Below are 16,836 nucleotides of genomic sequence, written 5' to 3'. Positions count from 1 at the left end.
ATACTTGTCGAAGAAATGGTTAAAATTGGATGTATCTATAACTAGAATACGTCTAAATTCATTCATTTCTCCGACAAGTATTTCGGGATGGAGGGAGTATTTTTCCTTGCATTCATCTGAAGGAGAGTGTGCTGTGGTTGTTGGCAACATTCTCAACTCTCAACCCTTTGACATCCATTGTTGCAACTTGATATGATCATGCCTTGCATGATAATCTTATCGACAACAAGTTTGATGTTTCAATTAAAGGCACATGAATTCCTTATTTGTTGGACAGATCTGAAGGATTGGAGTATCACCAAAGAACTAGCCATGGACAAGGGCGCGTGGAAGCTTGCTATCCATGTGCCAGAACCTTGAGTTGATCGCGATATATTATGGGTTTCACCTCTAGTGTACCCAAATTGTTTGAGACTATAGGCTTTGTTGTTGTTGAATTCCTTATTATGCGCACGTCTATTATTTAGTCACTCCTGGGCCCCGAATGTACTCCAGTTTTGCTGGCAAATAGATTCAGCATCTCTTTTTCCTTGCATGCTTGGTATCATCTGTGGCGAGTTGCGTGTCCTTTGTCTCAACTCTTTGACATGCATTTTCAATAACTTGATATGCTCCTGAACCTGATTCAGCTGATGAACCATCATATTTCAGTTCGCATTTCTGCTCATGCACACAAATTCGTCATTTGGCGGACCCGAAGTATACTTAGGTTTGCCTGGCAGGATTTTCTGCGGTTTTCAGCGCAGACCTAATGTTGCGGTTCTTCAAAACAAAATTCCAAATCATAGCAAAATCCGTTGTAGTCTAGGTGGTTAGGATACTCGGCTCTCACCCAAGAGATCTGGGTTCAAGTCCCGGCGACGGAATTTTTGGTAAATAAATTAGCCGTTTTTGAGCGAGACACCTTAAATTATCTGTTTTTAAGGAGAAACCTTCGTTTTTGCCATTCATCATTCATCAGTGTGCGAGGCAGGCCCACGGCTGTCTAAGGCTAGCCATGCACTAATCTATCAAACCAGTAACTAGCCTGTTCATACAGAGATGTCAAGACCAAATGTGTCACCCGCATTCTGAAGCCATGTTGACATCTAGATGGGAGGCGCCGTGGTGAGTGCCCCCCTAATTCATGACACTATCACCGGGGTCCTAGGATTACAAGAGTCCTAGCCATGCACTAATCTTCCAAATCAGTAACTAGCCTGCTCATACAGAGATGTCAAGACCAGATGTGTCACAGGCATTCTGAAGCCATGTCGACATCTAGATGGGAGGCGCCATGGTGAGTGCCCCCTAATCCGTGACACCATCACCGGAGTCCTAGGATTACAAGAGTCCTAATCGGCTGCGTCGGTGGACGGGGTACTCTACGGATATTGACTACTTGTCTTGAACGTCAAGGCTTCCATAATCTTCTTCGTAGCGTGTCATGGGTTGCCCAAAATGGCCCAGGATGGAACCGACCTAGGGGTCCTTAGCCCGACCCACCAGATCAGGAACCGACGTGGTGAAATACCCTTGGACTGGGACACCATCACTATGCAAGAGAGCAGACGATGTCATGAAAGCGGGAGCTCTCTCAGTATTCCGGTCGGTGGAGCTACTGATGGGTGCATGTAGGCTCGAAACCGAGGGGCGTTAAACGACACATGAAGGGATAGCCGACGATAAATGATTCATCATGTTGGATTTGAATACCATAGATCCAGTGGCGCAAGAATTTGAGATGACAGATGAATGGTGATCATACATTCCAGGGCCTGCCGGGGCAAGGGAAGGTGCACGCCGGAGAGGGGACAACACACACGAGAGAGCAGAGGACAGTGCACATGCCAGAGAAGGTACAGTCCACATGCCAGCAACATGTGATTTGCATGTGTCGCCGGTTAAATGCATTTGTTCAAGCAACTTGTTAAATTATTTTTTGCATGATTGCTTTTGAAATGAAGTGATAACACGTCTGGTTTTGGAGTCAATCAAAGTTTCTGAATGAGAAAACATAAAATATATTATGAAGGCTGAGATATGGTGACTTTGCGCTCCATATGCAACATATAACGACTCTTGTAGAGTTTCTTTTAGTTGCAATTTTCTTTATTAAACCCCACCCCCACCTCACCCCACACACACTATTGTAAGATGTTTAAAGTTCTAGTTTCTCTCGAGTTAAGCTAGTCTGGAATAGTGTGTATTCAAAACTTTTGAAAGCTGTTTGAAAACTTGACATGTGGGAGACATTTGAAACAGTTTTCTGTTCAAAAATTTAAATTTTTTAAAGCTACACATGCTAGAGACACGAATTATGACCAGGACGACATCCATATATGGGCCAAAAAGAAGATCCTTGTTGGACAAAAAAAAAACCCTAGTTAATATACACCACAAGCATCCGTATGGGAAGAAAAGATTCCATAGGATCAGATGCTTGCTCCACGGGAAAGAAGAAAGAAAAGATGCTTGCTGTCGAGGAAAATGCAGGTTTTCTTCGGAAGCTGAAAATGCATGTACCAGGGCATCTCCAACGCTGACCCGTAAATTTGTTTCGGTATTTGTCCGTGAGTAGGGGATTAGTATGCGGACACGAATGCGGGAGCCGGCCATCCAACACATCATGCATACATTTTAACCATTATTTGAACTGACCGGACGAAACATAATTCATACAAACACGGCGGATTTCATACAAACCGGACGACATTCATTACATTTCGAACATTTTTCATATAAACCAGATAAGATTCATTACATTTTAAATATAAACCATACTAAACCCTACTCTAAACCTAACCTAAATGATCGCCGACAACCGTTTCCCAAGTCTGGCCATGAGCCCCGAGAACTGAAGCTCCGGCTCTTGCCTTCGCCTTCTTCAGTTCCGCCTAGGCCTAGGCGCTCTCCAGCTCCACCTCCGTAACCTCGGCCTCCAGAGCCCTGGGAAGTGAAGTTGTCCACCTCCACATCGACGCCAAGCGGCTAATAGGCCGAGGATGTTCGGTCCATCAAGTTTGGCTTCAACGGGAGGGGAGGAATGGTGGCCCTCTTGGGACCCGAGTGGCGGCGACCTACCATGCAATACTCTTCCTTGCCGCCGGCAGCGCCTGCAGACATGCTAGCTTCATGGCCGTGGCGGGCGCGGCCGGGCGGAGTTGTGATGTCCTTCTCGTTGTCGCTCTTGCCCCACACCTCATCCGCCGCTTCGGCAAAACTCCCTGCAGGCGGCCTCCAATTCCGCCTGATGGAGGCGGTACCGCCAGCGGTCGCGGCGGATGTTGCAGATGAAGCGGTAGGAGTCGACCAACGCCTCATGCTCTGCCACGTCCACACCCGACACGATGGCCATGCCAGTGGCAAGTTGCACCTCCGCCTGCCGGTGCTCCTAGAGGAGGCCGAGGTTGTAGGCCTGGTCGGCCTGCGCGTGTTGAAACTTGGCCTCCTGCTCCTCCCGCAGCATGTCCGTGTAGTGCGCACGGGCCTCGCAGATGGTGAGGCCGACATGCACCGGCGAGGTGGGTGGCGCCAGATCGTCCTCCATTGCAGCGGCGACGACCTTCGTCTGCTGGCCGACCTGCCAGCCGGCAGCAATGACGGCCATCTTCTTCTTCTGCTCCGACGAGAGTCTGTCCTAGAGGGCTTTGAAGCGCGAGGAGGCCATGGTGGACTGGTGCGGAGAGGAGAAAGGGACCGGAGGATGATGACTGCGGCTATGGTCAGGGCTAGAGTTTATATAGCGGGCGGATGGCAATGGTGCATGGCAGACAGACGAACGAGTGGCGTCGGAGTAGGTTCCTCGGCAAACCGCGTTTCATTAATGTAGGGTGACATACAACCGTGGTGTCGTTTAAACGCGGAGCAGTCGCATGCACTGGGAAGCAGCGCGAGCGATGCTCTCTCAACCAGCGTGCCGCTTCAATGCCGGTAGAAGTGAGAGGCCGCGTCCGCTCTAGTCGAGCATGAATGCGGCACTGACGCTCTGAAGCGGCGGCAGGAAGCGCGCGCGAGCGAAGGAGGGAGTTTGGGTGGGCCAGGGCAGTCAGAAACGGACGTGGTAGCGAATGGACGCCCGTATAGCCCTCCACTTTATCTTTGGTTTGCAGAAAAAAATGTGTCTAGACCACCAAATGAATCAATACAAATCTGTGTTGAATGACAGAACACGCCCAAGCAGTGTGGTTCAGACGTATGTGCATGGAAGATGCCCTTAACCCAGCGGCATATATGTATATGTGATCACTAGCTACCCTTCCATCACCTCATTCAGCAGATGAGATGCTTGGTAGCGAAACGTCTAGTCTCCTCCATGGCCCCGTGGCGTTCAAGGACGCCGACGACGGCACCATCCCAGTGCACCCTCCCCGCCGCCGTCGCGTCCCTCCCGACGAACCAGAACCATGCTAGCAACAGCAAGCTGAAGCGGCGCTGCTACCAGGGCGTGTGGGTGCGAGAGGAGTGGGCACCAGGCATCATGGCCATGCAGCGCAGCTTCGCGGCGCGCCCCGGCGACGTGGTTCTTGCGAGCGTTCCCAAGAGCGGCACCACGTGGCTCAAGGCCTTGACGTTCGCCACGATGGCCCGCGCCGCGTGCCCGCCGGCTAGCCCCGCCCACCCGCTCCGCCGCCTCAACCCACACGACTGCGTGCCTCTCGTGGACAGGCTCTTCGCCGTCGGCCGCGACGCTGTGCTGGACGCGCTGCCCTCGCCGAGGCTCATGTGCACGCACATGCCGCTGTCGGTGCTGCCGCCGTCCATCTCCGGAGGACCCCACTGCAAAATCGTCTACATTTGCAGGTAGTGTTGTTGTATTAATTATCTAATTTAGTGGGATATAGTATAACATAAAGGACATAAAAGAATACAATCCAGATCTTAAATCATAACAGATTTTATTCCAGCTCTCCTTGTGAATGATGCAAGCCCTTGCTAAACCTTGAAATAAAGTAAGCCATGATAACGTTTTTCCTTAAAAAAGTAGATGACATCGTAGGCTCGTTGGCAGGGATCCAAAGGACATGGTGGTATCGTTGTGGCACTTCGTCAATCGTGCTCAACCTGACATATCGCTCCAAGAGATGTTCGAGACTGTCTGTGAGGGCACAAGTAACGGCGGGCCATTTTGGGATCACATCCTCGGATACTGGAGGGCAAGCAATGCAGAGCCAAGCAGAGTGCTTTTCCTGACCTACGAGCAGATGCTTCAGGATCCGCTCGACAAAGTCAGGAAGCTAGCTCAGTTCCTTGGGAGGCCATTCTCTGACACAGAGGAGGAGGCCGGTGTCGTTGCAGAGATTGTTCAGCTCTGCAGCTTGGAGAATCTGAAAAATTTAGAGGCGAACAAGAAAGGCTCCCAAGGAGTGTTCTTCAAGTTCTCGCATGACTCCTATTTCAGGAATGGGGTGGTGGGAGACTGGGTGAACCACTTGACACCTGAGATGGCTAAACGTCTGGATGCGATATGCAAGGAGAAGTTTCGTGGGTCAGGCTTCACTTTCTAGTGATGCTAGTTACACTGGCGGAGCTTGACTGCAATGTCAGGGGGGGCAGAAGCAAAGTATACATGTTTATAGGGGCTGATGAGAATACTTTGTTCTAATTATGCCACCCTAAAAGAAATTCTTCAGGAATTTGTGTTGGGCTGGGGGGGGGGGGGGGGGGGGGGGGCACAGCCCCCTCAGCTATACACATAGCTCCGCCACTGGCTAGTTAGTCTTCTCTTCTGCAATGGCGTTGTTCCCGATGTTATGTTTTTTTTATGTTGATTGTGCTATGAATAAATTGTTCTCTGCACTATTGTAGTCTTTCATATCGTACTGCTATTCCAAACAACCCAGATCTTAAATCATAATATATGCATTGCAGTTGTGATTTACCTATTAAATTATGGACTGTGATAACTGGCAACTGTGTGCCAGATTGCAAATCCACCACACCCCCTCGTGCCGCACGAAACCCATCCCTTCTTCTCCTGATTTTCTGGGCCATCCCGATCCCCCCGCACGAACCCATCCCTTCTTCTCCTGATTTTCTGGGCCATCCCGATCCCCCCGCACGAACCCCTCTCTTCTCCTGATTTTATGGGCCACCCGGATTCCCCCGCTGGGGGCGGGCCTGTCCCGATTCTGCGCACACACGTGTGCAGTTCGAAAAAACGCGAAAAAATGCGATGGGAGAGTAATCGAACCGACAACCTACCACAACTAATTTAGCAACAACGAACAACTCGGCTAGGCCATGTTATTGGTTTCTTTCAACTTACACACTACTTGTACCTTCCTGAACTCACTTGTCTGGGATTTGGAACCTTTTTTCTGGACGTTTTACACCAGTTCAGATGGTTCACAAACTCGGGCGTCCCCTTCCCTCCCTTTTCAGATGCAAATCATCACAGTGTTTGTACTTAACTTATCTGATATGAGGTTTGCATACTACCATACCGTTTACATAGTAGTTGTCGAGTATGTATTTCAACAAATTTTCCTCTCTTGGTCAAATGTTATCGCGGTGTTTGGACTTAATTTATCAAGTATGACGTTCGTGTATTACCATGCTATTTACATTGACCGTGCTATATTTTCCCGGAACTTTTTTCTCCTTGTTAAAAAATGTTACCGTGCTGTTTGTACTTAAGCTAACGTGCTATATTTTTCAGCAAATTTTTCCTCCTTGGTAAAAAATGTTACCGCGGTGTTTGTACTTAAGTTATCAGGTATGAAATTCTTATATTGCCATGTTATTTACATCGAAATTACCGTGTTATACTTTTCAGCAACTTTTTCCTCCTTGGTCAAAAATATTACCGCGGTGTTTGTACTTAAGTTATCAGGTATGGAATTCTTATATTACCATGCTATTTACATAGAAGTTACCATGCTATATTTTTCAGCAACTTTTTCCTCCATGGTCAAATATGTCACGGCGGTGTTTGTACTTAAGTTATCAGTATGGAATTCTTATGTGACCATGCTATTTACAAAAAATTTACCAGGTGAACGGTTCGTCTCAGGTGTTCCCCCTTAGTCAAATTTACCGCGTTGTTTATACGCAAGTTATCAGGTGAACGGTTTATATATTAGCATGCTATTTTCACAAAAGTTATCGCGAGTATATTTTTGAATAGCTTTATATCCCTTGATTAATGTTACTGCGGTGTTTTGTTCGTAAATCATCGAGTACGTGGGAGGTATATTAGCATACTATTTACACATAAGCTAGCGACGATGTGTTTTTCAACAAAAGTTTCCTGGGTCAAAAAGTTACCATGTTTGTATCTAAGTTATCGGTTATTGGAGTTTATATCACCATGTTATTTACATACAAAATTACCGGACATGTTTCGAACAAAAAAGTCTCAGTTCAAAAAATCAACATGATTTTGTTTGTAAGTTATCATGTTTGAGTTACTTAAAAACCATGTTTTTTACCTAAAAATTACCAGAGTATTGTTTCAACGGTATTTTTTCCCAGGTAAAAAATCATCGTGATGTTTTGGACGTAAGTTATCAAGTCTGCAATGCGTATATTACCATGCTATTACACAAAAATTATCGTAGGTATATTTTCCAATATTTGTTTACCTTGAGTCAAAAAGGTATCATGATGTTTATATGCAAATTATCAAGCCTATGCTGCTTTAAAAATCTTATTTGATCAAAAGTTACATGTCATTTTTGACCACAACTACTGTCCACACCAGGAAGAACCAGACACGCACTTCATCGAACATTTCGCGAGCCTACTAGGCAATGTAACCTTTCAGTGAAGTCTCTTTCTGCTCCTGCCAATGTTGTTGTCGCACGCCGGCGGTGGTGATGCCAGCTAGGTGGTCAAGAGGGGCGCGGAGGTGCAGACATGCTTGTAAGTTGGCTTCCCTAGGTAAAAGATACTGTGGTGTTTGTATCTAAGTTATTAGGTTTGCAACGCATATATTATCATGCTATTTACGTAGAAATTACTGGGGTATGTTTTTAACAATTTTTTTCTTCGGTCAAAGTTTACCATGGTGTTTGTACGTAATTGACCAACACCGTGGTGCGTGTATTACCAAAAATTTTACACAAAAATTACAAGAGAGTGTTTCACCAACTCTTTTCCTTAGGTCAAAAGTCACCACTGTGTTTGTATGTGAGTTATCAGATCTGCAGAGCTTAAGTTTCCATGTTATGAACATAGAAGTTACCATGGTAAAATTCAACAACTTTTTTCCCAGTCAAAGTTACCATGGTGTGTGTTCATATGTTATCAGGCCTGCGGTGCATAAATTAACATGCTATTTACACAGAGGTTACCAGGAGAATGGTTCAACAATTTTTTCATTCAGGCCAAAGGTACTATCATCAGCTAAAACAAATATAGAAGTGCAGAAGTTGAGATGTACCGAAATTGAGATGCCGATATATATAGTAGCAGCAAATTTTGAACACTAGTCAGTTGTTTATTTATAGAAGTGTCGGTTAATTTAGCGAGTGCCCAAGCTTTTCTATTTATGCGAGCACGAGATGGATCAATCTTGGTTTGGATCCATCTAAACTTTGACAGCCTGAATACTTAGCTAATTTGCTTGTGCGCATGCAAATGAAATTATGCCAGTGGTACTCAGCCTACATGCGAACCTGTTGGTTGAGGGATCGAACCCACTTAGCGCTAATTTTTTCGCCCGAAGAGGAAAAAAAGGATTACATGATCGCTCGCGCGGGAGAAGCGGAACGGTGCGATCGGGGCTGCCAGGCGGGGGATTGAACCCACTTAGCGCTAATTTTTTTGCCCGAAGAGGAAAAAAAGGATTGCACGATCGTGCGCGCGGGAGAAGCGGAACGGTGATCGGGGCTGCCAGGCGGGATTGTGTCCGCGGACGTTGATGAGATGGTGTAGCAGTTTTGCAATCTGCCACACCGTTGCCACATACATATTTCGTTAAATTATTGTTTGCTTCCTACATAAGGGATAAGTATATTTTTCGCCCTCGAACTCTGGCGATAGTATAGAAATCGTCCCTCAACTCTGAAACCACTAAAACTCAGTCCCTCTACTTTAAACTGGATACTTTCCGTCCCTCACGACGCTTAAAGTGGTTTTGGTATGACGTGAACCCGGTTTTGACTAAAACCGTCCACGTGGCCTGGTTTTGACCTGCATGTCATCTGACCTATGTTATTTATGAAAAATTGGGTTTGCTCAGAGCATTTCAGTCGCATATTTGTCCAGTTCGGTAACGGCAAATTGTATGCTAAATAGATGGTTTCAGTTCCAGACCATTTTATAAACTGAATGGGATTCATAGCAGATTGTTCATACGATTTTAGACAATTGTGTAAATTGAATGCATTGAATTGTTCACTTGTTAATAGATGATTGGATAGAGTACTGAACCGAACAGATTGCATGACAAACATAATCTGACAACCACAAACATAGTACTGATTAGTCTTACAAGCAAACCACAAGGGAATTCTCAAATTCTGACAAAGTAAGTGAGAAATACTACGAGCAACCACAAACATGAATTCTGACATAACCACGGATAACCACAAACATGAGTACAAGTACACTAGTCCAGTAGTTTTGCTGGGACTTTCTTTGCTCTTTTATTTCCTCCAACTTGAAAACTTGCAGCACCAGATGTAACATTGACTGTAAATGATCAACTAGACTGCACATTTACTGTCACATTTGAACTTGAAGCAGACATCTGAAATATTACTGCACATTTGCTGTAAATGATGAACTAGACTGCACATTTACGGTCACATTTTCAGTCAAAACCAGGCCACGTGGATGATTTTAGTCAAAACTGGGTACACGTCGTACCAAAACCACTTTAAACGTCGTGAGGGACGAAAAGTATCCGGTTTAAATAGTAGAGAGACTGCGTTTTAGTGGTTTCGGAGTTGAGAGACGATTTCTATACTATCGTCAGAGTTCGAGGACGAAAAATATACTTATCCCTTTACAAAAATACAATTGTATCTCGACCTTCGGAGGATCAGGAAATCCACGGTAGGCATCTCACTTCCATGCATGGTTTGTCACGTATGTCGACAATGTGGTATTGATAGGTTGACCGACATTTGCGTTGAGGCTCAACGTGTCCCGGTTGACGAACCCATTAGAGCATCTCCAGCCGCGTCCCCAACACGTCTCTTCCCCAGGCGATTTTTTAGCGCCGGCCGGCGAAAATCGGCCCAGTCGCGCTCCCACGATCTCATTTAGCGTCGGTTTGGGCCGAAATAACAGCCGGCGCACCCGAGCTGAACCCGGCACGCTGGGGCGCCGGCACAAGCGAAAATGGACGTGGGGCCGCTCCATCGGCTAGAGGAGGGCCTTTTCCCGCCGTTTCTTCCCGCTTTCCCCCTTGGCTTCCCTCTCATTCTCCATTCCTCCCGCCAATCTCCTCCTCCTCCCCTCCCAGCCGGCCGCCATGCCGCTGAAGAAGTACGTGGTGCCCCGCGCCGCGACGGATGCGACTGTCGCCGTCGCCCAGCCGAAGCAGAGGAAGCCGAGGGCGCCGCCGTCCAAGCCCCCGGGCATGTCCAACGCCGACTGGAGGGCAGAAGTTCAGCGCCGGGAGGCTGTCACCACCGACCGGCGGAACAGGGCCAACGCCAAGAAGGCCCGGGATAGCATGGCGCTCGCGGCTGCGGCGGCGACGGAGCAGGCGGAGCGCTCGGCCCAAAAAGCCGAGGCGGCTCGCGCGGGGATGATGAATCCACCCGGCGGCCACGCCCCGTACGCGCCCTGGAGCCAGCAAAGCGTCGGTTCTCCGGCCGGCTTCTCGTCGTCGCCGCAACCCTGGGGCTGCACGCCGTCGCCGGGCTACGCCAACGGTGACGCGCACGGCGGGTTCAACCCCAACATCACCTTCCCCCATGGTCAGCGCACGCCCTCGCCCGCCTTCGCCGGCGTGCAGTACCCTCCGTACACCTACTCACCGCCGGCCTACGCATCCTCCCCGACGCCCCCCTCTCCGCCGTGGCACGCTTCCCTTCTCACAAGCCTCCACGTTGCATCTCGGCGACACAGACGCGACCGAGGCCGACATGGACGACATCATCACGACCGGCTCGCCGCCGCTGCCGCGTCCCCCGGGTTCACTGCCCAGGACGACACAATGGACCTCAACGGCGACATGGATGGCGAGCTTAACTACGGTGAGGAGGAGCCAGAGGAGGAGGAGGAGCCGACTCCTGCTCCGGTGAGGAAACGGAAGAAGAAGAAGGGGGCGGCCAGGACCGGCGAGCCGCGCATCAAGTGGGCGTCCAAGGAGCAGGAGTGTCTCGCCGAAGCGTGGAAAGTCATTTGCCTCGACCCGATCACTGGCACGAACCAGAGCATCGACACGTATTGGGAGCGCATCAAGGCCGAGTTTGACGAGCGCAAGCTCGTCGACCCCTACTTCAAAGGCATCTACATGCAGCGCGGGTCGAAGGCAATGGCGAACCATTGAGGGCTCATCCAAACGGCGTGCAACAAATGGCATAGGATCATCGAGGAGATCGCGGCTCGCCTGGAGAGCGGCGCCAGCATGGAGGATCAGGTATGGCACGCCGGTATCCCACTTTTCTTCGCCGTGCGCGCCCACCAACTGTTTGTTCCTCGGCGCAGCTGCTGCGGATGTTCGCCATGTATCGCCAGGACAGCAGCGACCAAGATTTCTAGTACCTCCATGTCTTCAAACGGATTGAGAAGTGCGAGAGGTGGGCGGATGTCCGGCGCACCCTCGCCAAGGCCAAGGAGACGTACAAGCCGGTGATACGTCTCCATCGTATCTACTTTTCCAAATACTTTTGCCCTTATTTTAGACTCTAACTTGCATGATTTGAATGGAACTAACCCGGATTGACACTGTTTTCAGCAGAACTGCTATGGTGTTATTTTTGTGCAGAAATAAAAGTTCTCGAAATGACCTGGAACTTCACGGAGAATATTTTTGTAATTAATAAAAAATACTGGTGAAAGAATCAACACCAGGGGGCCCACACCCTGTCCATGAGGGTGGAGGGCGTGCCCACCCCCCCGGGGCGCGCCCCCCTGCCTTGTGGGCCCCATAAGGCTCCACCAACCTCAACTCCAACTCTATATATTCACGTTCGGGGAGAAAAAAATCAGAGAGAAAGATTCATCGCGTTTTACGATACGGAGCCGCCGCCAAGCCCTAATCTCTCTCGGGAGGGCTGATCTGGAGTCCGTTCTGGGCTTCGGAGAGGGGAATCCGTCGCCGTCGTCATCATCAACCTTCCTCCATCACCAATTTCATGATGCTCACCACCGTGCGTGAGTAATTCCATCGTAGGCTTGCTGGACGGTGATGGGTTAGATGAGATTTATCATGTAATCGAGTTAGTTTCGTTAGGGTTTGATCCCTAGTATCCATTATGTTCTGAGATTGATGTTGCTATGACTTTGCTATGCTTAATGCTTGTCACTAGGGCCCGAGTGCCATGATTTCAGATCTGAACCGATTATGTTTTCATGAATATATGTGAGTTCTTGATCCTATCTTGCAAGTCAATAGTCACCTACTATGTGTTATGATCCGGCAACCCCGAAGTGACAATAATCGGGACCACTCCCGGTGATGACCGTAGTTTGAGGAGTTCATGTATTCACTAAGTGTTAATGGTTTGGTCCGTACTCTATTAAAAGGAGACATTAATATCCCTTAGTTTCCAATAGGACCCCGCTGCCACGGGAGGGTAGGACAAAAGATGTCATGCAAGTTCTTTTCCATAAGCACGTCTGACTATATTCGGAATACATGCCTACATTACATTGATGAACTGGAGCTAGTTCTGTGTCACCCTAGGGTATAACTGTTGCATGAGGAATCGCATCCGACATAATTATCCATCACTGATCCAGTGCCTACGAGCTTTTCACATATTAATCTTTGCTTAGTTACTTTTTCGTTGCCACTGTTACAATTACTACAAAACTGCTACTGTTACCTTTGCCACCGTTACCGTTACCTCCATACTACTTTGCTACTAAACACTTTGCTGCAGATATTAAGTTTTCCAGGTGTGGTTGAATTGACAACTCAACTGCTAATACTTGAGAATATTCTTTGGCTCCCCTTGTGTCAAATCAATAAATTTGGGTTGAATACTCTACCCTCGAAAACTATTGCGATCCCCTATACTTGTGGGTTATCAAGACTATTTTCTGGCGTCGTTGCCGGGGAGCATAGCTCTATTCTTTTAGTCACTTGGGATTTATATCTGTTGATCACTATGAGGAACTTGAAAGACGAAAAAACCAAGATTTATCCCTCAACTACGAGGGGAGGTAAAAATCTGCCATCTAGCTCTGCACTTGATTCACCTTTTGTTATGAGTAAACTTGCGACACCTACACCTGCTATTGATTCTGATATGTCACATGTTATTGATGATGCCACTTATGCTTTGCATGATACTTATGATGAAACTACTTCTATGCTTGATAATACTGTGCCATTAGGTGAATTTCTTGATGAACAACTTGCTAGGTTAGAGAGAATGAAATTATTTAAACTGATAATATTGATGAAAGTGATGATGAAGATTCTCCCCCTAGATATGAATTGCCTGATGTACCTGAGGGTTATGTTATGGATGAAGAAACTGCTAGAGACTTTTTTGCTTGCAAGTATAGATATGATCTTAAGAAACTGTTAGCTAAGCTAAAAGAAAAATCTTTGAATGCTAGAATGAAATATGACCCTGCTTTTGCTACTTCACCTATCTGTATTTCTGATAAGGATTATGATTTCTCTGCCGATCCTGAGTTGATTACTTTGGTTGAATCTGATCCTTTTTATGGCTATGAATCTGAAACTGTTGTGGCACATCTTACTAAATTAAATGATATAGCCACCCTATTCACTCATGAGCAAAAAATTCATTACTACTATATCCTTAAGTTATTTCCGTTCTCATTAAAGGGTGATGCTAAAACATGGTTTAATTCTCTTACTCCTGGTTGTGTGCGTAGTCCCCAGGATATGATTTATTACTTCTCTGCTAAATATTTTCCCGCTCATAAGAAACAAGATGCCTTAAGGGAAATATATAATTTTGTGCAAATTGAAGAAGAGAGTCTCCCACAAGCTTGGGGGAGGCTTCTCCAATTACTTAATGCTTTGCCTGATCATCCTCTCAAGCAAAATGAAATACTTGATATCTTTTATAATGGACTAACCGATGCTTCCAGAGACCACCTGGATAGTTGTGTTTTCAGGGAAAGAATTGTTGATCAAGCTAAATTGCTATTGAATAATATGTTTAATAATGATAATAATTGGACACTTCCTGAACCAACTCCTAAGCCAACTCCGAAGAAAAGGGGTATTCTATTTCTCAGTCCTGAAGATATGCAAGAGGCAAAGAAATCTATGAAAGAAAAGGGTATTAAAGCTGAAGATGTTAAGAATTTACCACCTATTGAAGAAATACATGGTCTTGATAACCCGACACAGGTAGTAAAGGTAAACTCTCTCTATAGATTTGATGAAGGTGATATTCATCAAGGACATGTACGATAATGTTGTGACAAGTGTTCGAACAAGTGATGTCGACACCGTTGACTTCCCGATTAAGATAGGACTACATCAGGGGTCAGCTTTGAGCCCTTATCTTTTTGCATTGGTGATGGATGAGGTCACAAGGGATATACAAGGAGATATCCCATGGTGTATGCTCTTCGCAGATGATGTGGTGCTAGTTGACGATAATCGGACGGGGGTAAATAGGAAGTTAGAGTTATGGAGACAAACCTTGGAATCGAAAGGGTTTAGGCTTAGTAGAACTAAAACCGAGTACATGATGTGCGGTTTCAGTACTACTAGGTGTGAGGAGGAGGAGGTTAGCCTTGATGGCCGGGTGGTACCTTGGAAGGACACCTTTCGGTATTTGGGGCAATGTTGCAGGAGGATGGGGGTATTGATGAAGATGTGAACCATCGAATCAAAGCCGGATGGATGAAGTGGCGCCAAGCTTCTGGCATTCTCTGTGACAAGAGAGTGCCACAAAAGCTAAAAGGCAAGTTCTACAGGACGGCGGTTCGACCCGCAATGTTGTATGGCGCGGAGTGTTGGCCGACTAAAAGGTGACATATTCAACAGTTAGGTGTGGTGGAGATGCGTATGTTGAGATGGATGTGTGGCCACACGAGGAAGGATCGAGTCCGGAATGATGATATACGAGATAGAGTTGGGGTAGCACCAATTCAGGAGAAGCTTGTCCAACATCGTCTGAGATGGTTTGGGCATATTCAGCGCAGGCCTCCAGAAGCTCCAGTGCATAGCGGACGGCTAAAGCGTGCGGAGAATGTCAAGAGAGGGTGGGGTAGACCGAATTTGACATGGGAGGAGTCCGTTAAGAGAGACCTGAAGGATTGGAGTATCACCAAAGAGCTAGCTATGGACAGGGGTGCGTGGAAGCTTGCTATCCATGTGCCAGAGCCATGAGTTGGTTGCGAGATCTTATGGGTTTCACCTCTAGCCTACCCCAACTTGTTTGGGACTAAAGGCTTTGTTGTTGTTATAAGTCTGCTAGTCAATGCTTAGATGAGTTTGATAATTTTATTGTTAAACAAGAAAACTTCAATGTTTATGTTGGTAGACAATTGAAACGTAATGCTTATATGATTGAACACTTGAGTGATTATATGTCTAGAGTTAAGGGTGAACTTAAACTTATTAGTAAACATGCTTCTATGGTCACCACTCAAGTAGAACAAGTGTTTAAAGCTCAAAATGATTTGCTCAATGAATTAAATAATAAGAAAAATGATAATGCTGTTAGAGTTATGACTAGAGGGGGTAAAATGACTCAGGAACCTTTGTATCCTGAGGGCCACCCTAAGAGAGTTGAGCAAGATTCTCAGAGAACTAATGTTGATGCACCTAAACCTTCTAAGAAGAAGAAAAAGAAAAATGATAGGACTTTGCATGTTTCTAGTGAACCTGTTGTTGACACACCTGAGAATCCCAATGATATTTCTAGTTCTGATGCTGAAACACAATCTGGTAATGAACATGAACCTAGTGATAATATTAATGATGATGTTCATGTTGATGCTCAACCTAGCAATAACAATGATGTAGAGATTGAACCTGCTGTTGATCTTGATAACCCACAATCAAAGAATCAACGTTATGATAAGAGAGACTTCGTTGCTAGGAAGCACGGTAAAGAAAGAGAACCATGGGTTCAGAAACCCATGCCTTTTCCTCCTAAACCATCCAAGAAAAAGGATGATGAGGATTTTGAGCACTTTGCTGAAATGATTAGACCTATCTTTTTGCGTATGCGTTTGACTGATATGCTTAAAATGAATCCTTATACTAAGTATATGAAAGATATTGTTACAAATAAAAGAAATATACCGGAAGCTGAAATTTCCACCATGCTTGCCAATTATACTTTTAAAGGTGGAATACCTAAGAAACTAGGAGATCCAGGAGTACCAACTATACCATGCTCCATTAAAAGAAACTATGTTAAAACTGCTTTATGTGATCTTGGAGCCGGTGTTAGTGTTATGCCTCTCTCTTTATATCGTAGACTTGATTTGAATAAGTTGACACCTATTGAAATATCTTTGCAAATGGCCGATAAATCAACTGCTATACCTGTCGGTATTTGTGAGGATGTGCCTGTTGTGGTTGCAAACGTTACTATTTTAACGGACTTTGTTATTCTTGATATTCCCGAGGACGATAGTATGTCGATTATCCTTGGTAGACCCTTTTTGAATACTGCAGGGGCTGTTATTGATTGCAACAAAGGCAATGTCACTTTTCATGTTAATGGTAATGAGCATACGATACACTTTCCGAGGAAACAACCTCAAGTCCACAGTATCAAT

General features: G+C 46.2%; 1 protein-coding gene and 1 non-coding gene across 2 annotated transcripts; both read left to right on the top strand.

Moving 5' to 3' along the window:
• The first annotated feature begins 793 nt into the window (after positions 1-793).
• On the top strand, positions 794-866 carry TRNAE-CUC (transfer RNA glutamic acid (anticodon CUC)). Its single transcript has one exon. It is a non-coding gene; the product is annotated as a tRNA-Glu (tRNA).
• Positions 867-4,172: 3,306 nt separating this feature from the next.
• Positions 4,173-5,634, top strand: LOC109778321 (cytosolic sulfotransferase 5). Its single transcript, XM_040386606.3, is given in 3 exon segments — positions 4,173-4,349; positions 4,351-4,782; positions 4,991-5,634. Coding segments are annotated over 3 exon segments (1,014 nt in total). The 5' UTR covers positions 4,173-4,263; the 3' UTR covers positions 5,487-5,634.
• The last annotated feature ends 11,202 nt before the right edge of the window (positions 5,635-16,836 follow it).

Source organism: Aegilops tauschii, chromosome 1 (genome assembly GCF_002575655.3).
Source record: "Aegilops tauschii subsp. strangulata cultivar AL8/78 chromosome 1, Aet v6.0, whole genome shotgun sequence".
NCBI lineage: Eukaryota > Viridiplantae > Streptophyta > Magnoliopsida > Poales > Poaceae > Aegilops > Aegilops tauschii.
This window is presented reverse-complemented; position numbering and strand designations above follow the sequence as displayed.